Here is a 20170-nt window from a genome sequence, read left to right on the forward strand (position 1 = left end):
TCCCTCCCTGGAAAAGGGGGGGAGAACAGTGTGTTTATGCATCTCATGACCTGCCCCTATCTGGAAATAAGCAGCAGGCTGAAGGCTTGGAATTGAAATGTAATTTAAGTTGCTGCTGCTGTTCCAGTCCTCATTTCCCACAGCTGAGCCTGGTGCAAAAGCACGTCTGCTCCTCCCCAGGCAGCCTCAGCACACACAGACAAGTCCCCTTGAGCTTTGATTCTCCCATCCTCTGTGAACAAAGCCTGTATCTAAAGCTGTCTTTGTACAGCCTGGCCAGAGAGAGAAAACCAGGAAAGCCTCAGCCAAGGTCCAGGTGCAGCCACAGCAAAGGAGGGAGGAAAAAAGGTGCCTTTTGAATGTTCTTTTTTGAGCTGGAGCTGAGCACAAGGCAGCTGAGAGCCAAGGGCTGAGGTACCACCTGAAGAGATGGGAATGAAGAGCTCACAGGAGCTGCCAGAGGGGATTTCTGAACAACCAAGGGCTTGAGCCACCAGTCAGATCCACAGTCCTGGTTCCAGCCACCCCTTCCCTGAGCTCTGCCCATCGTGTTGTTGCTGAACATCCGAGATGCCAAAACACTGACCTGGTTTTGCTTCCTGCACCAGAAGTTCCCACCTCCCCACCACCAGCCAGGCTGCCAAAGTAAGCAGCTATTGCAAATACTTCAACTTAATATTTACATTTGGATTCAGCACAGGAAGCATGTGTTTTCCCACTGCTAAGGGGAGTGGGGAAAAGCTGGGACCACAGGCTGGCATTGTATTCCCTGTCACTGCAGGGTTGGACAGCGAGGCTTCAGGGCACAGCAGGATGCATTTGATGCCTCAGAATGCCCAGAAACGTGGCCTGCACAAGCTTGGTAAGTCACCCTGGGGACAGCACGTGGAGGGCTTTGGCCAATCCCAACTTACCAGCCACGCTGGAGCAGCCCCTGCTTCCCACCCCAGTGGACATTTGGGATAACAAACAATCCAGGGCTTCAAAGGGAACCACCCACAGTGTGCCACAGAATTAGTCCCGGGCACAGGAATTCAGCCCTCAAAATTAAAATTTTTAAAAAAGGTTAAACTGCATGCAGGGAAAACATTGTCAGGTGTACTCAGCTCTGGGTGTGGGACCACTCAGCATCTCTGTGCCAAGTCTCAGGGGAGTGGGGAGGCCCTGGCACAGGTTGCCCAGAGAAGCTGTGGCTGCCTCATCCCTGGAATTGTCCAAGGCCAGGTTGGAGCAACCTGGGCTAGTGGAAGGTGTCCCTGGCCATGGCAGAGGGGTTGGATCAAGGTGGTCTTTGAGATCCATTCTAGCCCAAACAATTCCACAGTTCTATGAAATCTGATACAGAAATGGAAGCATTTCACCAGAGGACTTGTGAGCACCATTAGTCTGCTGATTCAGTGTCCCCAAAACTGGAAACATTTGGTCCTTGAACTCCCAGCATCCCCAGCCAGGGGCAGTTTCTCTCTCGTGGTGTTGTGAACTTGGACATGCACAGAAGAACTGTCTCCTCCACAGCAGCAACCCCCAAAGCAGCAGAACCCCAGCACAAAGTGCCTCCACACCCCATTGATCACCTCTGACAGCACTCCCAGCACTCAGTCCTGCAGGACTGGAGCAACCTTTGGAGACAGCCAAGCCTCAGGAAGCTGGCATTTCCTCACTTCCTCCAGACTTTCCCTTCCTCCCAGCCACAGCATCCCAAGAAATGTGGCTGTGGAGCAAAAAGCCTGCCCTGCAGACAAGAGCAATGCACAGGGCAGCCACCACATACCCTGTGAAACCCTTTTCTAGGGAAAAAAAAAATTAACAGGGAATTTGGGACCTGCTGACTTGTGGAATCAGCACTAGGGGTGTGAGATTTATCCTCCCAGATCTTTATGGCACAGCAAAGGCTGAGCACCGAGGCAGAGGAGGGGCAGCATCACTCAGATGCCAGGCCCAGCTCATGATCCCAGGAGATCCAGCTAAGGCAGCACCAGGCCATGCCATGAGCCAGGGGGAGAACAGCATCAGGCAGGGATCAGGCAGGGCAGAAAGGTGCCAGAAACACCTGGCAGGTACCCTAAAAACCTGCTGGGCAAGAGAAGAAAGGCTGGGGAAAAAGGACCTGAGCAGTGGTTCAGATCCAGGATCAGCAAATCCAGCACAGGTGGAAAGGATGGAGTGACAGATGTTGGGAGCAACCACCCCGCCAAAACACACAGACCCCCCAAAATCCAGCCCACGTGGCTCTGCCCCCTGTCAGGTTCCTCAGGACTCCTGCAGTGCTCAGCTGGCAGCAGCATCCCAACCATGGAGCTGCCCCTGGCACTTTGGTGCCCCGGGTGACTGCCCAGCAGGGTGGAGCCAGCAAGGTAAGGGCAGCACAGAGAAATATTGATTTGCCTGTGGGCATGGGGAGCTCTACCAGCGCTGGGGATGAAATCCAGCGGGCCCCAGCTCCCAGCCCTCTGCTTTTCACCCCGTCGCCCATCGGCGTGTTTTGTAACTCCGCGTGGCACCGCCCAAAGAGACGCTGCCTCTTCCTAAACTTCTTCACGCTTTGAACCAGCCGCTCACAAAACAACAGCTCGGCGCTTGCAGGGGAGGGAACAGCCCCCCAAAAAAACCATAAACCAACGGAGCCCCCGAATCGCGGAGTTACGGGAATGTGCGGGAGGAGAACGTGGAGTTGTGACACGTTCGGGAGGTGGTTGTGGCAGCCCCTGCCATGACCCGGCCGTGCTGGGTCCTGCAGCACCACCGAGCATTCCCTGTCCTGGAACCGATCCCGGCTCCCGGCCCGGAGTGAGCGGCTGCTCCCCGGCCACCTCCCTCCCCGGGGCTGTTCGGAACACACTCGACTTGTAACAGCAACAAAAGCTTTTTCAGGTCACCTTAAGGCTGTCTCGGGGAAAGGACAGGCAGGAATGAAGAACCAACCGTAAGAATCCCCCCTGCCCTGCAGCGCGGGTGTGTGACCCAGCCCGTCCCCTGGATGTCCATTTATCCCTTCTGGAGCCACAGCGGAGAAGGAGAACCAAGCAGGGACGATGTCCCCAAGTCACACAGGCTCTGCCACCACCCAGAAAAACACTGAAGCAACAGCGTCTTTGGGGGATGCCGGGGGAGGCACCACCAACACACCACATGCTCCAAAGTATATCCTTTTTTCACCTCGCAACCCACAAAGACATTTTAAGCAAGTTTTAACGCTTCTCCTATTTTGGGATCCCCTCTCCAGCATCCCCAGTACTGGGGACCGAGCCGAATGGGACAGGATGCTCCCAAAGGTCTTGGGGTGCTCCGGGGAGAAACCACGGGGCCAAAGAGGGCTTGGGGTGACCCGGAGAGGGGCGGGGGTGGCAACCGGGGGACGGGGTGGCGCGGGAGGTGCGACTTTATCCCGACCACCGGAGCTCCGAGCTCCGACAGCGCGCAGCCGGCGGCACGGCAAGGGACACGGGGACACGGGACAGGGGCACAGGGCGAGCCGAGGGGCACAGGGCGAGCCGAGGGGCACAGGGCGAGCCGAGGGGCCGGGGACAGGTCCGAGCTGGAGCCGGTGGAAGCGGTGCCCGGGACCCGCGGGCGCTCCGGTGGCCGCGTCCCCGCGGGTCGGGACGAGATGGGATGAGACGGGATGGGTCGGAAGGGGATGGAATAGGATGGGATGGGGCTGTCGGGTCGATACGACTCGCTCCTTACCTGCGGGAGGTCATGGCTCCGCGGAGCTCCGCTCCCGGCCCCGCTCCCGCACCGACTGCCCGCACCGCCGCGCCCCGGCGGGCGCTGGGCCCGGACCGCCGGGGAAACCCCTCCCTATGACGCGGGGGAATCCCCGCCCTCCGCCCCGCCCGGGTCCCGCTGCCCATGCCCGCAGCGTCCGGCCCCGCTGCCCCATCCCTGGGTCTGTTCCCCCGCGCCTTTGCCCTCCTGGGTGCGCGTTCTCCGCGTCTCCATCGCACCCCGGGGCTTGGCAGCGCGGGGGAGTTCGTGGGATGGAGTCGCGGAGTCCTTACGGTGGGAAAAGCGCTCCCGAGATCATCCAGTGCAACCATGAACCTGGCACAGAGCTCACCACGAAACCGTGCCCCCCCCAGTGCCACATCCACAGGAGTTTCGGACACTTGCAGGGATGGTGTTTCCATCACTGCCCTGAGCAGCCCCTTCCAATGCCCGACCACCCTTTCAGTGAAGAAGTTTTTCCTCGTATCCAATTTAAACCTGCCCTGGTGCTGCCTGAGGCTGTTTCCCCTTGTCCTGTCTCTTATTCCCCAGGAGCAGAGCCCAACACCCCCCCCCCAGGTCCCCCCTCCTGTCAGGGAGTTGTAGAAGGTCCCCCCTGAGCCTCCTTTTCTCCAGGCTGAGCCCCCCCCAGCTCCCTCAGCTGCTCCTGCTGCTCCAGCCCCTTCCCAGCTCCATTCCCTCCTCTGGACAAACTCCAGCCCCTCAATGTCCTTCTTCTTGTAAGGAGTCCAGAAATGAACCCAGGATTTGAGGTGTGGTACAGGGGGACCAGCAGCAATTTAAGACATCCCTCAGTACCCAAACACTGCTAAAGGTCCTGATTGTGGGGCTGAGCTCATAAAAGTTCATAGAAGCTGCCAAAATAGTGGAACAAGCCACAAAGCACTGAGCATCTGAGGCTGGTGAGGCTCAGCCACGTCTGTTATCCCTAAAAGCCCCTGACTCAGGGGTGCTTTGGAGTCAGGAGGGCACAGTGTCCCCAGGCTGAGTCCCCCACTCTCATCCCAGCATCTGTGGTGACACCAAAACCTCCCACTGGGATAAACTGGGGGCCAGGTGTGCTATAGCCACGCCGTGGACTTCAGACAAATGAAGCACATTTTGCCATCTGAAGTGTAAATTCAGAGGCCTTTAGCAAACTCACGTGGAATATCTGTTGCTTCCCATAAAAGACAGGAATTAACCCAAAGAAATGCCCTCAATCTGGCACCTTTCATGAATGCTGGGTGAGAAAACAAAGCCAGCTGTCCGAGAGAGAGAAAAAGCCAGGACCCAGCCAGTGACACCCCCCCCTCCTTCTCCCTCAGTCTGCCCCTAGTGTCAAAAATAGCAGTTTTATAACTATAATAAGACTCAGCGAATTCCGTGTCTATTCGGGGAATACCCAGGGAGCTGGCAGCAGGAGCCAGCTCATTTCTGACTTCAGCTTCCCTGAATGCCACTGGATTGCTCACAGGGCAACGAGGACCACGGAGGCCAAATAGCAACCCCTGATAATGGTGACCTCTGGGCTCTCCTTCCTCTTTTCCCCTCTTGTCGAGGCTCCCGGGCACTGGGACCTTCTCTCGGGGCACTGAGGCTCCTTTGTGAGGCCAAAAATGTGACCTGTGTGTGTGTGTCAGTGGGCTGAGACCCTTTCTGGTGGGCAGGGAGGGACATGGACAGCGACTCAGCTTCTTGGTTAAAAAAAGGAAACCACTGGAACTGTTCTCCCCACTTTTTACTGGTCTCCAGGCTGTGCAACTGGGAGGCAGAAAACTGGGGAAAACAGTCCCTTCCTGGGAGATCTTAGCCCTCCTGTCCATTGGAATGCTCTGATCCCAGGGAAATAACCCCCCCCCCCCCAGAGGAATCCACACCCTGACCTGCTCTCAGCATCCAGAACATCCCATTCTGTGGGTTGTTGGGAATGTGCCAATCCCTCGGGGTACCTGCTGCCGTGGAGAGGGACCATGGAGGTGTCTGTGGGACCCCTCTTGCTCTCTGGGCTCAGTCCCAGCCTGGTTGGCAGCAGCACCCTCAGGAACGAGCCAGTCCATCCACGTCTCCCTTCACAGGAACCAGCACTCTGGGAGTGTGTGAGTTATCCTGAAAAACAAGCCTTGTTATAAATCTGCTCCACTCAGGAGATGAGGATGTGTGTGTGGACCCCCTGGAGAAGGTCAGCCAGCCTTTACTGCCACCTCAGCACGTGGAGGAGGAACGGAGTGTTTATTCCACCTTTTTTTTTGGCAGCTGTAAATTCCCACCAAAAGTAACCCAGATCCTCATTAGGCCCCATTTACATTTTCACTTTCACATCCCTGAGGCTAGAAATGAGGAAGAACACAAGGTCTGTGATACAGGTATGGCCAAAGCCACCAAATCCAACCTATAACACGTGGTTGGAGCCCAAAAATTTATAATGTAAAAGAGAGGGGAGCCAGAAAAGTCAGAGTCTGGATCATGCAAATCCTTATTGAACATGACCAGCCCTGTAGTCCTGGCTTGGTAAATTGAATTATTTGTGAATCTGTGCTTTTATAGAACCCAACCAGACTGACAGTGCTCAGTTGATTATAATCAGAAATTAAGCCCAGCTGCACCCTGTGATCTCTGAGGACCAGCTGGAACTCAAGGGGTTTTTTTTCCTGCTGAATTTCTGTGCCTTTAATGAAGGTCCCCCTTTGACTGGAGCCCCAACTCAGGGGTTTAAGGGTGGATCAGCTGCTCTTGGCCCCACACTGAAGGCACAGAGAGGCTCCCACACAGCCAGGCTGGGATTCCCAGAGAGAGCTGAGGATGGGTGACACCACCCAACCCCAACTGCTGCCTGCTGTGCTCCCAGTGGGTGCTGCCTGGGCAGCCAGGGGTGTTCCTGGGAGCCCTGGGAAGCTGCTCAGAGCAAGGGCTGCCAAAAGCACGGCCAGGCCGAGTCAAACCTGCTGCCTGCCCAAGAGTGGCTTCTATCCTTTCTCCCTTCCTCCTTCCCCTCACAATGGCTTTTTCCAGCCTGTAGTAAAAGATCCCTCCAGCTGCCAAGGTCTCTTTTCCCCTCTGGCCGAGACAAGGATGGCTTTTTCTCCCTCTGCTCCACGGCAGAGCTGGCAAAACGCCTCTGGAAGAGGGACTGGCTTCACAAGCCCGTGCCTGACATGGCATAATCGAGCCTTTGTGGAGGAGAGGCTGCACCAGGAGGCTGATCCTGAGCAAAACATGGCCCCAGTGGTGAGCTCTGCATCCCCCCGTGGCTGCTTCACACAGTGGCCCTGTTGTTTCCCACTCTTAGTCTGTGCTGGCTCATTGTCCACCCAAGAGCCAGTTCAGACACCAATCAACTCCCATCACTGCTGGGATCAAAATGACTCCATTTGCTAAATTAGCTGCTCCCAGATGGCAAGAAACCCGTGTCCTGGTCTCACTTCACCCCACTTGGATGAACCTGGGAGCTCTTTAATGAATGAAATTCTCCACCTCTCGCCCTTTTCTGGCAGGAGGATGATGCTGCAGGTGCAGGTGGGAGAGCCAGGTGGGAAGGCACCAGCAGGAAAACCTGTTCAGGGCAGGAATGGAGATGCTGGTCCATCTCACAGAATATCCCAAAGATCCCACAAGGATCAGAGTCCAACTCCTGGCCCTGCACAGGACACCCCAAAAATCACATCCTGTGCCTCAGAGCGTTGTCTCCAACCAATATCCTGCTGGAGACTGGCTTTCCATGGCCATGGGGAAATGCTGCCATCCACGAGGAACAAGCCACAGGAGCATCACTTCAGTCTTGCTGACACAGTGTGATGCCCATGGGATGCAAAACCTCTGTGGAAAATGATGTCCATGGGATGCAAAACCTCTTTGGAAAATGATGTCCATGGGATGTAAAAGCTCTTTGAAAATGCTGCCTGAGATGAGGTGATAAAAGAACAGCTGGAAAAGGGGGAAAAAAACCCTTGAATTGCTGCAACCACTGTGATGGCCACAGAGGGGAGGGAAAGACACACAGGTCCTGCAAACCCTGGGTGGGTGGGATTGAGGTTGGAATTCATAAATAAGCTGAATTTAGAAGATACAGCAGGTACCTGCATGAGCTACTCAGGTTTTGAGGGAAATCTATCCAGGAGGCAGTGAATAAGTGTGAGATAAAGTACAAAAAAAAAAAAAAAAGAAGCAACAGGCCCCTTAAAAACATATTTAATAGTTTTCAAACTTTATTTCATGGTGATTGACGAAAGACACAAGTTAGTAATGGTTATATCATGCTGCTCCTCTACTGTGCATTGCCCTTCAGAATTCATACAGCAGTTCACAATGGTCATTAATTTACCCTATAAATGAAGCCACGTGGACATTTAAAAAAAAAAAAAAAGAGCAAAAACAAAACCAAAACAAAACCAAAAAACCAAACCAAAACAAAAAAACCCCACCAAAAAAAAACAAAAAAAAAATCAACAAAAAAACCCCAAACACAGAAAAAAAAAAAACAAACCTCAATGTCTCTTTTTCTTTCTTTCTTTGTTTGTTTTTTGTACATACATGTTATAAATGCTATTAAAAATAAAGCCCCAGTTAAGTGCATGGCCCCAAGGGAGCACTTGCTGAGCCTGACCTTGGTTCGAGATGCTCCACAACGAGGACACCACGTCCTGTTTTAAGGCATTTCCAAGCCCCAGCAAAAGCAGACAGAGTTTTTTTGTTTTTTGTTTTTTTTTTTTTTGTTTAGCTGTTGGGTTGTTGTAATTTTTTTTTTTGCAGTGACCCCTGGCTTCGTTTCGAGTGGCATTTGAGAAAATTAGCAGCTTCCTCTGCACGTGCCCCCCTGTCCCTCTGGAGCTGGAGGATCCAGCCCTGTCTCAGCAATGCCCAGCTGGAAATTCCCCCCTTCTCAAAATTCACGGATTTGGGGGGGGTCTCACACCTCCCTCCCCCTTCCAGGGCACAGCAATCCCCACCAGGACCCAGGATTTATATACAGCAGCCACTTAAAATGTGGTTTTTGGCACACACACACACACACACACAGAGCAGTCTCTATCCCACAGAGGGCACAGCCCCCCCTCTGTGGAATATTTAACCCCTGGATTTGCAGAGGAATGTCACAGATTGGGGATAGGGAAGGTGGGGGGGGGGGGGGGGGGAGGGATAGTTTTCTTTCAATCAAATAAAAAGAAATAAAAAAGAAAACCCCGAGTGGTTTTTACACACGTTCTTCCCCTTTGTTCAGAGCTCACCCTGAGGAGAAGGCATTTGACCTTCTGTGGCTCAAAACCTGAGTGCCAAGAAACACCATTTTTAAAAGGTGTGCTGGAAGTTGGAAGGTAAAACTGCAAAACGATGGCACCTTGGGTATTAATTAACATTAATGATCCTTCAGGTTCGTCCTGTACACTCCACAAAGCTGGTTTTTACACAGAGCTGCCACCTCAGGGTGGGGAAGGGACGTGGATGCTCCACAGCATCATGAAATCCTTCCCATGGAGAAGGAACTCGAATGGAGAGGGTCGTTTCCTTCGGAGCTGGGATCCACTGGCTCTTCTCCTGCTCCCAGGAGATCCAAGGGCTGCAGGCAAAACGTGTGCTGGGTGACAGACACTCACAAACACGCACCATCCACTCACAAACACACGGACTGGCTTTGTCACTGGCACTAAAACATTTGCTTTCAAGGAAGAAAACACCTAAAAATCCCCTCCCGCCCCCCCCAAAACAGTCCAGTCCCGACTCCCATTCCCACTGGAGCTGTTCCTGCTGGGCTGGCAGCGTCCAGAGGAGCTTTGATCACGGCGTGGAAGACCCTGCACTGCCCTGGGCGTTGCAAAAAAACTTGAATCCAAGGTGGAAACTCCGAATTCTCTTCGTGGGAGAGGCTCCAGTGCCAGCTCTGCATTCCCAGGCTGGCAGAGCGTCCGAGGGCAAAGTCATGCCCCAGAGGCTGGAAAATGGACGTGGGTCATGGAAGGACACATCCAACAGGTCTTTTAAAAGCAAAGAGGGACCCAGTCCCTGTGCCCTCCCAGCCTGTTTGGTGGTGCTGGAAGAGGGGGGAGCACTTCCAGCCCTTGGAGAGGAGCTCCAAGTTATCCCCAGCGTGTGGGAGGGCAAGGCTTGGTGGGCAGAAGCTCTTGGGAAGAGCAGCCAAGGGCAAACAGGTGGTTGGGACACATCTGGATGAACACAAAGCGTGGAAATGAGGTTTCACAGCTGCTTCTGCACATGTCCAAGAGGAGGAGAAGGAGGAGGAGGAGGAGGAGGAGAACCAACAGAGAAAATCAACATTTCCCCCCCCAGCACCTCTCAGTCCAGCAAACAGTCATAAGACAACCAAAGAGCAATGCTTTCCTGCCTGCTCAGAGCAGGCCTTGGTCTCTCTTCCAGTGCATGGCATCCCTGATTTTAACAGAGCATGAAGGAGAAAAGCACTTGAGATTCTTACACACATAAATTAGAGCGAGAGGAAGGAGGGGGGGAGGAGGGAGGTCGGGTGAGTACAGGGCCAGGGGAAGGCTTGGCAGAGCCAGACCCCGAAGCAGGGGTGGCAATTGCCACCTCCCTGCTCAGCCAGCACTGCAGAGGGGACGTTGGGGCCAGGCAGTGAATCCATGAAGGCCACAGGTCTCGCCAGCACCAGCATCTTTTCCCCCCCGCGGGCACGGACGACAACCCAAGAACACAAGTGAGGAGGAGGGGGGGAAAAAAGCAACCCCCCCCCCAAAAAAAAAGAAGCTTCAAGTATGAAGAAGATTTACAACGTGATGGGCAAGTTCTTCTGTCACTTCTTGGAGACTTGGTTCAAGGTTTGTTCTTTGTTGCTGCTGTTTGATTCGAGTTCTGCCTGACCTGGATAGGCTGCAACCGAACGGATAACCCGAAAGAAAAAGGTGTCTCCTCCTCCCCTCCCTTTTTCCCCCCTCCCTCCCTCCTCCCCCCCCAAAAATATAAAAAGCAATAAGTTTACAAAAATAGAAAATAATTACAGCAATAGGCAGGAGGGAGGGAAGGAGGAGGGAGGGTCTCTGGGGGTCTATTTGGCCGAGCAGTGTAATATCCTGGGGTTGTTTAAAGCGTCCTCCACCAGGTGCAGTTCTTGGCGGTCCACAAGGACATCCCGTATGCAGCCAACGAAGCCAGTGCTGTAGGCCTTGGGCAGCTTGTGAGCCACACTCAGCTTCTCCAGCCCCCCTGCAGGAGACACACAGAGCTCAGGGCACGGGGCAGGGGACAGCCAGACTGTCCCCGGCAGTGTCACACCCCCCCACACACTGGGAATGTCTCAGGAGGGAACTAGGGGGGGATTTCTTCCTGGAAAAGGGTTGTTAAACACTGCCAGGGGCTGCCCAGGGAGGTGGTGGAATGCCCATCCCTGGAGGTGTTCAAGGGACAACTGGATGTGGCATCAGTGCTCTGGGCTGGATCCCAGGTGGGGATGGGTCCCAGGTTGGACTCGACCTCAGAGGTCTGTTCCAACCTCAGCCAGGCTGTGAATGTCTTCCCAAGAGCAGGGAGAAACCTCTTTCCTGGCTAATAGTAAATATGAATTCGTTAGTCAGTTAAATTAATTAGTTTTATGAAAATAAATAGTAGTTATCTTCACTTAGCTCAGTCGTGCCAGTTCCAACCATTGCCTGCAGGTTTCCTGAAGACACTTCAACCAGCAACTCGTTTCTATGGGTATTTCTATTCTCCAGCTATTTTTGTTCTAAAATACACATTTCAACTCAAAAGTTTCCTTTCCCTTGGGGATTGGTCCCAAATTCAAACTAAATTTTAGTTCAGTTACTGCAACATCAACTCTGGGCTCATTAAACAGGAAATACATTGGAATTAGGAGGGGCTGATTGCAAACACAACTTTTGGAGGGGCCAGTGGGGAAGCCAAGCAAAAATCTCTCATGGACTAATTCTGCTTTGCACATAAACTTCCAGGCTGATTTCAGAAGGAGAAATGGCCCCCAGGATCCTCTCTTTTTTCACAGGCAAGGCAACATTTTTGAATATGAACTCCTTGGGAGTCAGGTTAGACCTGAACTACAGGCTTAGACTGGGGAGATAAAAACAGATGCTTCCAAAAAGTGTAAATGGAATCTAAGTCCATTTTTCCCTGTCAGGGTGGGCAGGCCCTGGCACAGGTTGCCCAGAGAAGCTGTGGCTGCTCCATCCCTGGAGGTGTCCGAGGCCAGGTTGGACGGGGCTTGGAGCAACCTGGGACAGTGGAAGGTGTCCCTGCCCATGGCAGGGGTGGAATGAGATGAGCTTTAAGGTCCTTCCAACCCAAACCATTCTGTGATTCTGTGATTCTAATGCACTGTTTTTTTCCAGGCCAGCCAATGGGCACACTGTGCCATGGGAAGGACTGGCATTGGTGGGTAAAGCCAACCCCTCATCCCTCAGTGTCACCACCACCCTGCCCTGGTAAGCAGAGAACAAGCAGGGGAATTTTTAGGTCACCTGGGAGACAAAGGTGTTGTGTTGAAGCAAGGCAGGGAGCATCCCCACCCCATTCCACCTGTGAATCCCTCAGCAAGGGGCACAGGGGATGCTCACCCTGCCCACACCAACTCACCCAGCCACAGGGCCCCGTCTGTGTCCAGCTGGGTTGCACCAAGTGGAGAAGAACCAGCAATGGGAGCTTCGTTCCCAACCTGGAGGGAGCCTTCCCTCTGTACCCTGCTCCCAGAGGGAGGGAAGAAGGAACAGAAGATGATTAGAGGAAAAACCCAGAGGTGTTCTCTGCTTTGCACCAAACCCTGGCACTGGGCACCATCAGCCCTTCTCCAGCTGCAAAGGTGAGGGGAGCTGAGCCCTCCTCTCCCTCTGGCTGTGACACGGAGCAGTCCTTGCTCCAGTGCTCCCCTCCAGCATCCCCACAGCCTCCCACAGCCCCACCACCAGCCCTGCCAGCGGGCACAGCTCCCTCCAGAGCCACCAGCAGCAATCCCTGGCACGCCAGGCACGTGATCCTCACCCCTCCCACCACCACCAAAAATAACGAGGGGCAGCTCGGGCTCAACGCGGCCAGAATGTCAAACCCTCAAATAAAAGGCACAGACCTCCCAGGCCGCCTTGTTCCTGCCCCTCTGACATTTCCAGGCGTGCCCCAACACGCTGCCCTCCGCAGGGCACTGCCCACATGCCTCTCCTCTATTATTATCCGGGAGCAGGAGCGATCCTTGGGGATCACGGGGCGCCGTGACTCAGCTCGCCCGTCCCACTCCCGGCTTTTCCCTCCCTCCAGCCTTCCCACCTGTAGGCTTTGATGTGGATCCACTGGTTGGTGTTGACTGGGACCGTGGATCTGAGGATGACTGGCTTGGAGCCCAGGTCGTAGGTCATCTGCACGAACCCATCCACGATGGCCAGGGCGATGTAGTCCGAGCGCTCCAGCCCCTTCCCGCTCCACAGGATCAGCCCCTGTGTGGCCTCTGTTTTGATGCTCAGCTCGAAGTGGTTGGACTGCAGGGCCTTCTCACTGCGTGGGGAGATGGGGGCAGAGTTAAAAACAAGGCAGCTCCTTGGAGCAGCCTTCTCTTCCCAGCCAGCTGGCTCAACTGCTGGGAGAACCTCCAGCCAGCTCCTGGCATCAGGCTACATGTGGGGTCTGTCCCTGCCTGAGGGATTGGCAGACTTTGGAATGTCAGAATGCCTGGGGTCTGTCCCTACTTGAGGGGGTCACACACTTTGGGATATCAGAATGCCTGGGGTCTGTCCCTGCCTGAGGGGTTGGCAGACTTTGGGATATCAGATTGCCTGGGGTCTGTCCCTGCCTGAGGGGTCACAGATTTTGGGATATCAGAAAGCCTGGTGCCTGGGGTGGGAGCAGATGGGAACCTCTAAACCAGGCCAGAGGATCAAAGGAATGGCCCTCAAGGTCTCTAACCCAGCTCCCATTCAAAGCAGGACTCAGAGCCTGGGCTCTGCCCAGCTGAGCTTGGGAACACCAAGCCTGGAGCTCCTCCATCCTCCTGCTGATCTGAGCAGGGCCTGCACAGTTCTCCTGGTGTTTTTTCCCCACTATCCAGCTTGAACCTCCAAAGCCACAGGGCTCCTGCTCCTTCCTTTTGCCTCCCAGGAGCACAGAGAGCAGGCACATCAGTCCCTGCAGGCTGTGACACACCAGCCTTGCTCCCCAGGGCTGGGGACTGTGACAGGCTGAGCAGTTTGAAGGGGAGGAAGGCTGCCCACAGAGGCAGCAAAGCCTTCCTTCTCCTACATGAGGTGTCTTTTTCCCAAGGGAGGAATGAAGGAAGGACAGGATTTCCTCCACACTGGCATCCCCATCTCTGCTCAGTCCCTTTTGGAATGGGCACAAGGCTCTTGGCAACAGCTGAGGATGCCCTGTGGGGTGGCCACAGGGATGCTGGACAACATGGACAACACAGACAGCTTTTTATTCCCAAGGGACACTGCACCCAAAGGGCTGGTCGAGGCTCTGCATGAAGCCTGAGGTACTGCCAGGGTACCTCAGCCTGTCCCCTGCTGCCACCCCTGGAGTGCTGTGTCCAGTTCTGGGCCCTCAGCTCAGGAAGGACATTGAGGGGCTGGAGCAGGTCCAGAGAAGAGCAACGAGGCTGGGGAAGGGACTGGAGCACAAGTGCTGTGAGGAGAGGCTGAGGGAGCTGGGGCTGTTCAGCCTGGAGAAGAGGAGGCTCAGGGGAGACCTCCTCACTCTCTGCAACTCCCTGACAGGAGGGGGGAGCCGGGGGGGGGTTGGTCTCTTTTCCCAGGCAACCATCAGCAAGACAAGAGGGCTCGGTCTTCAGCTGTGCCAGGGGAGGTTTAGGTTGGATCTTAGGAAGAATTTCTTTGCAGAGAGGGTGCTCAGCCATTGGAATGGGCTGCCCAGGGAAGTGGTGGATTCTCCGTCCCTGGAGGTTTTTAAGCTGAGACTGGATGTGGCATCAGTGCCATGGGCTGGGAACCACAGTGGGGTTGGATCAAGGGTTGCACTTGATGATCTCGGAGGTCCCTTCCAACCCAGCTGATTCTGTGATTCTATGATCCTGGGCTGGAGGGTCGGGGCTCCCTCCCTGTTTGTTCCCCCTCTGCAGAGCTGTATCCCTCACAAATAAAAAGCCAAGGACCTGGGCACACAGGACACACACAGGGAGACACAGACATGCTGAGGCAGCGACAGCAGAGCACGAGACACGAGAGCACAAAGCCTGGCTCACTCACCTGGGCTCCACGGGATAGTCCAGCGCCTCGGGACTCAGGTGGGGGAAGAAAGGGGAGCGTGCCATAAGCAGGGGGCAGCAGAGGAGACCCTTCCCTTCCCTCCCACCCCCCTGGCACACAGGGAACAGCCCCTGCTCAGCACCAGCAGCTCTTCATCCTACACAGAACCTGCCCAGCGTGAGTGGGGAGCGCCAGGAACCGTCCTGGGGGTGGATGAGTCGCCTCCAACACGTTTGGAAGTGGTGGCTTAGCCAGGGGGGAGCAGGATAATGGCAAGGAGGGAATCCAGCCCTGTGCTGGTGGGGATGCTCCAATGTGCTCCTTGGGTCTGGAGCACAGCTCTCTGAGGGGTGGTGGAGGGAGCTGGGGGGGCTCAGCCTGGAGAAAAGGAGGCTCAGAAGGGACCTTCTCACTCTCTACAACTCCCTGACAGGAGAGGGGAGCTGGGTGGGGGTCAGGGTCAGTCCCTTCTCCCAGGGAACAAGCGACAGGATGAGAGGAAACGGCTCAAGTTGCACCAGCAGAGGTTTAGTTTGGATTTTAGGGAAAATTTCTTCACTGAAAACATGGTCAAGCTTTGGAACAGGCTGCCCAGGGCAGTGGTGGAATCATCACGCCCTGGAAGTGCTCAAAAAACGTGCTGATGTGGCACCTGGGGACGTGGTTTAGTGCTGCTGGGTTTAAAGCTGGATTTCATGATTTTAGAAGGCTTTTCCAACCTCAATGATCCCATGATTCCGTGACTGTCAGTGTTCCTGGTGCTCACCCACACTGCTGGGGTGTGGATCCCAGGGACACACTGCTGGGGGAAGGGAGCTTTGGGTCCCTGGCCCTGCACAAGGACCCTTCCCTGCAGGAATTCTCTTGGATTCACAAAATCACTCGGGTTGGGAAAGCCCTCCAAGATCATCCAGCACAGAGCTCACCACTAAACCACATCCTCGAGTGCCACATCCACACATTTTTGGAACACTTCCAGGGGAGGTGCCTCCACCACTGCCCTGGGCAGCCTGTGCCAATGCCTGACCACCCTTCCAGTGGAGAAACCTTCCCTGATATCCAACCTAAACCTCCCCTTGAGGCAACTTGAGGCCGTGTCCTCTCGTCCTGTCTTTGGGGTGTTGGAGAACAGGCTCCCATGGAGTGGAACTGTCACACACAGCCTCTGAGTCAGCCTTGGGGCACTTGGAGAACAGGGTGTGCGTGGAGAAGGGGAAATCCAGGAGTCCAGCTGTCCCTCTGGCACTGCAGGTCCCGTGCTACATTCAGCTCCAGCTACATGTATGGATAAAAATGGATGTGCCAGTAAAAAAGGTATGGGCATGTCACGGCCAGTAGAGCCCGGAGAAGCACTGGCAGTGTCAGTCCTGCCCAGGGCACACCCCAGTGTCTGCCTGGAGGCACAAAAAACCCCTACTTTTATGGGTCCCTCAGCCTGGCAAGGCTGGCGAGGGCGGTGGCCACATCCCAGCAGAGGAATATGGGGAGAAACACTAAAGCTCCCTCTCAGGATGGGGCATGCACAGCCAAAATAGGCTGGGCCAGGCAGGGAGAAGGCTGGGAATGGTGGCCTTCCCTTTGCAGAGCACTGGGAAAGGCAGGACACCTTCTGCTCATGGCTCTGGGGGTGCAGAGGGACAGCGGGGCACTGGTGTGGGTCACTAGAGGCTCTCACTGCTGGAGAGCACTGCCCAGCTCAGGAGGATACTTAGGATGCTCCTGAAAAGCCCTTTCTAAACCCAGGGCACCTCCCCAAGTGCTGTGAACATGCAGGTGATGGCTCTGTGGCTCCCCAGGCACTGACACACATGCACACAACAGCTCAGCCCCCCAAGCCCTGCCTGAGCCCAGCTGGGAGAAAATGAGGTGAGATGGGGATGGGACAGGCAGGAATCTCTCCAGCTCTCCCCCAGACACCTGGGAATAGATCTGCATGGAGCAGGGCTTCCATTCCACCCCTGGTGCTCAGCAGGACAGACAGACAAGACAGCAAATCACAGCTGCCAGGGCTGCTCTAGGGAAGAAGTTTCTGCCCATTCACCTGCCCAGACCCTTCTTCTGACCCCCTGTCTCCACTGCATCTTCTGAGGGGCTCCCAGGCCCCACACTCTGGCTGGGGAACATCCTCCCAGTGCCCTGTCTGGCCTCCCCTCTAGAGCAGCAATGCCCCATCCATGGTGGAAGAAACCAGAGCAGGATCAGCACCCTGGATTTCCATCGGCTGCTGGTGGAACAGTGACTCACAGGAACCTTCCTCCTCTGTGCCCAGCCTCAAACTGTGCTTAAAGAACTCTGCTGAACTTAAAAAAAAATCATGCTTAAAAATGAAACTATGGAGAGCTGGGACAACATCTGGCTGTGGCAGAGCCAGGACAACATCTGGCTGTGGCAGAGCCGGGTTGTGCAGCTCCTGCTGCACCGTGTCTGGGCACCAAGAGCTGTGGTCAGTCCCTGAGTCCTCCTCCCCCCAGAATGGGAACACCTGCCTGTGGCAGACCCGGGGAGAGGGCCCAAATTCCTCCCCCCATCCCTGCCCTGTGCTCCCCCACGGGTGGGCTGAGGTTGGGGTGTCAATGGTGAGGGCAGAGGGGAGCAGGGGGGGCTGTACTTACGCAGGGATCTCATTGCCCAGGTGGCTTGAAAACAAAGAAACAGGGACATTGAGAAGGGACAGACAGACAGAGAGACTGACAGACAACAGCTCAGCACGGACACCCTCCCAGGCAGGGTGTTAGGACACAGAGAAGCTGAGGGTGTGACGGGCAGATGGGTGAAGTCTCATCCAACACCCTCTCCCAGTTGCTCTGGAGCTGGGAATTAACCACAGGGACACAGTGGTGAGGAAGGAAGGGCACTGAGCCAGGCCACAGTGGAACCAGAGGGTCCTGAAGGAGAAACATCCAGCCCAGGGGCTGTGCAGGACCTCAGGCAGCAGCTCTGCCCACCCTGAGAGAGCAGCCCCAGGGAGCAGCATAGCCACAGACACCATGGGGTGCACCCCAGCACGGGGCTGGGCAGAGCCTGGAGGAGGTCAGACAGGTCCCACAGCAGGGATGGTCCATCTGTGCTGGCAGAACGACCCTTGTGGCACAAACAGGCAGGGACACAAAGGATGCAGCTCCATCCCACCCCCAGAGCAGGCTGTGCTGACCCAGGTGCCCCACACCCAGCCAGACCTGAAGCTGGCCAGGCACTGCTGGTTTGGGGCAAACCCTCTGCCAGCAAGGCAACTTTAGAGGTGAGGGCTGGAATTGGCTGCTCAGAGCCCCAGTTTGGTTTGCTTCCCTTTGGAATTCCTTGATCCCAGCTCTTCTTCCTGCTGTTGGCCCTATTTCCTCATTCAGAGCTCGGTTCAGCCCAGCAGCCCAGTTACCTCTTGGTGACAGCATTGTGGTACTCCATGTATGTCCTGCCATCAAAGGCAATGGCCTCTGCATCCCCAGCAGCCTTCTCGATGATCACTGGGGGTGGGAAAGACAAGAGCTGTCAGGATCCACCCCTGGAGACCAGGAAAATCCCCCTTTACACTGAGCATCCCTAAGAGGATGAAGGCAAGCACCAACCTGCCACCCCCTGGGGCGTGTCAGCCCCGTGCCACTCCAAGTAAGCCCCTGGAGAGGTTTGCTGTGGCTTTAGGGTCTGGAATTTTGGGACCATCTCCCCGTTTTGCAGCCAACAGTCATCAATTGTCAGTCAAATTTAAACTGAAATTTCAGTTTGATGGCTTCAAACTTAATAATAAAGAGGGAAGGTTTAGATTAGATATTAGAAAGAAATTCTTGGCTGTGAGGGCGAGCAGGCCCTGGCACAGGTTGCCCAGAGAAGCTGTGGCTGCCCCTGGATCCCTGGGAGTGTCCAAGGCCAGGTTGGAGCAGCTTGGGCTAGGGGAAGGTTCTCCTGCCCATGGAAAATGAGATGATTTTTAAGGTCCCTTCCAACACAAAACATTCCAGGACTCTACGAAGAACGAGATCTCCTGCACTGTCCTGCTGCCACCAGCCGTGTCTGGTAGTGTGGGTGAGGGTCCACACCCAGCCCACCCTGGCCCCTCACCTTTCTCACAGTGGGCCCCGTGGAAGCCCCTCTGGCAGGCACACTCGTAGCTCTCCAGCCTGGGGCTGCAGGTGCCCCCGTTCTGGCAGGGGTTGGGTTTCTGGGTGCAGGGGTGGCCCCGGAAGGGCGAGATCTCGATGGCGCTGCGGATGTTCTGCTCCGTCAGCAGGGGATCCCCCTTGATGGAGATCTGGCACGTGCAGGCAGGAGGAAACACAGGAGTTATGTTATCCAGGAGGTGGGGAGGCCCTGGCACAGGTTTGCCCAGAGAAGCTGCGGCTGCTTCATCCCCTGGGAGTGTCCAAGGCTGGGTTGGAGCAAGCTGGGCTAGTGGGAGGTGTCCCTGCCTGTGGCAAGGGGTGGAATGGGATGGGCTTTAAGGTCTCTTCCAGCCCAAACCATTCCATGATTCTGTGGTGATCCTCCACCACCCCATCTCTCTGCCATGGGGGGACAGAGGGCAGTGTCCTTGGGGATAAGGGGAGATGGGAACCAGCCCCAAGCCCCACATGTTCCTCTGACACACCTTTGCCTCCCCTCCTGCCACTTTTCCAGCAGGGGTGCTCCCCGTGGGCCCACAGGCCCATTGCCATGTTCCTCCTCACTCCCCTCCAGCAGTACCAGGGCAGATGTCACATCTCCCAGCTGGACACTGGGCTGCCCAGCAGGACCTTACCCTCTGCACGGCCCCCTCGAAGCTGGTGGAGATGGCAGCTGCTCGAGCCAGCTTGCTGAAATCAGGGGCTCCTCCAACGTAAAACGGCTCCTTCAGGTTCAGGTAGGTGTGAGGCACCTGGGGAGGAGAGGGGAGATGATGGAGATGATGTCAGGATATCCCTGGGTGTCCCGTGCAGGCCCAGGAGTTGCCCTCGATGAGCCCTGTGGGTCCCTTCCAATGTAGGATGTTCTCTGATTCTACGAAAGGGGCCTCCAGGAAACCTCCTCATGCCAAGCTGCGAGGTCCCACCCACCAGCAGGCACCTAGAAAAGGTTCTCTGGGGGTTTAATTTTGGGGAGATGCTGTTCTAATGCTCTCAGGCATGGAGGGGGGGGGGTCTGGTTTTGCGTGATCCCCCAAAACCAAGTAACCAAATATCAAAGTCTCTCTGGGGGTGATGTTCAAACCCAAATGGGTTCCAGAAGGATTCAGGAACCTGAACTGGGTTCCTCTGGCTGCTACAGGTTGCCATGGCTAGAGGAGGTTCTCCTGAATCCCACATGGTGTGTGTTTGGAGGAGAAATCT

The 20170-nt window shown here is 55.4% G+C and overlaps 2 protein-coding genes across 7 annotated transcripts in view; both read right to left on the bottom strand.

Moving 5' to 3' along the window:
- The window catches only part of LOC113954208 (tyrosine-protein phosphatase non-receptor type 11-like), a 39317-nt gene extending 35542 nt beyond the window's left edge, over positions 1 to 3775 (bottom strand). The window contains exon 1 of the mRNA XM_027658254.1: positions 3688 to 3775. Within this exon, the coding sequence (XP_027514055.1) occupies positions 3688 to 3701 (14 nt within the window). The 5' untranslated portion in view covers positions 3702 to 3775. The remainder of the gene's footprint in view (positions 1 to 3687) is intronic.
- Positions 3776 to 8413: 4638 nt separating this feature from the next.
- AGRN (agrin) overlaps positions 8414 to 20170 on the bottom strand; it is a 114026-nt gene continuing 102269 nt past the window's right edge. For 5 of the 6 annotated variants that reach the window (XM_027658180.1, XM_027658179.1, XM_027658178.1 and 2 more), the window contains 6 exons: positions 19603 to 19719; positions 18927 to 19116; positions 18247 to 18334; positions 12943 to 13167; positions 12262 to 12365; positions 8414 to 10881 (listed from right to left, as the gene is read on the bottom strand). In XM_027658180.1, coding sequence (XP_027513981.1) covers positions 10724 to 10881; positions 12262 to 12365; positions 12943 to 13167; positions 18247 to 18334; positions 18927 to 19116; positions 19603 to 19719 — 882 coding nt within the window. In that variant the 3' untranslated portion in view covers positions 8414 to 10723. Of the gene's footprint in view, positions 10882 to 12261; positions 12366 to 12942; positions 13168 to 14873; positions 14907 to 18246; positions 18335 to 18926; positions 19117 to 19602; positions 19720 to 20170 lie in introns of all 6 variants that reach the window. The other variant, XM_027658182.1, reaches the window with a different exon arrangement.

Source organism: Corapipo altera, unplaced genomic scaffold (assembly GCF_003945725.1).
Source record: "Corapipo altera isolate COAL_440 unplaced genomic scaffold, ASM394572v1 301, whole genome shotgun sequence".
Lineage (NCBI taxonomy): Eukaryota > Metazoa > Chordata > Aves > Passeriformes > Pipridae > Corapipo > Corapipo altera.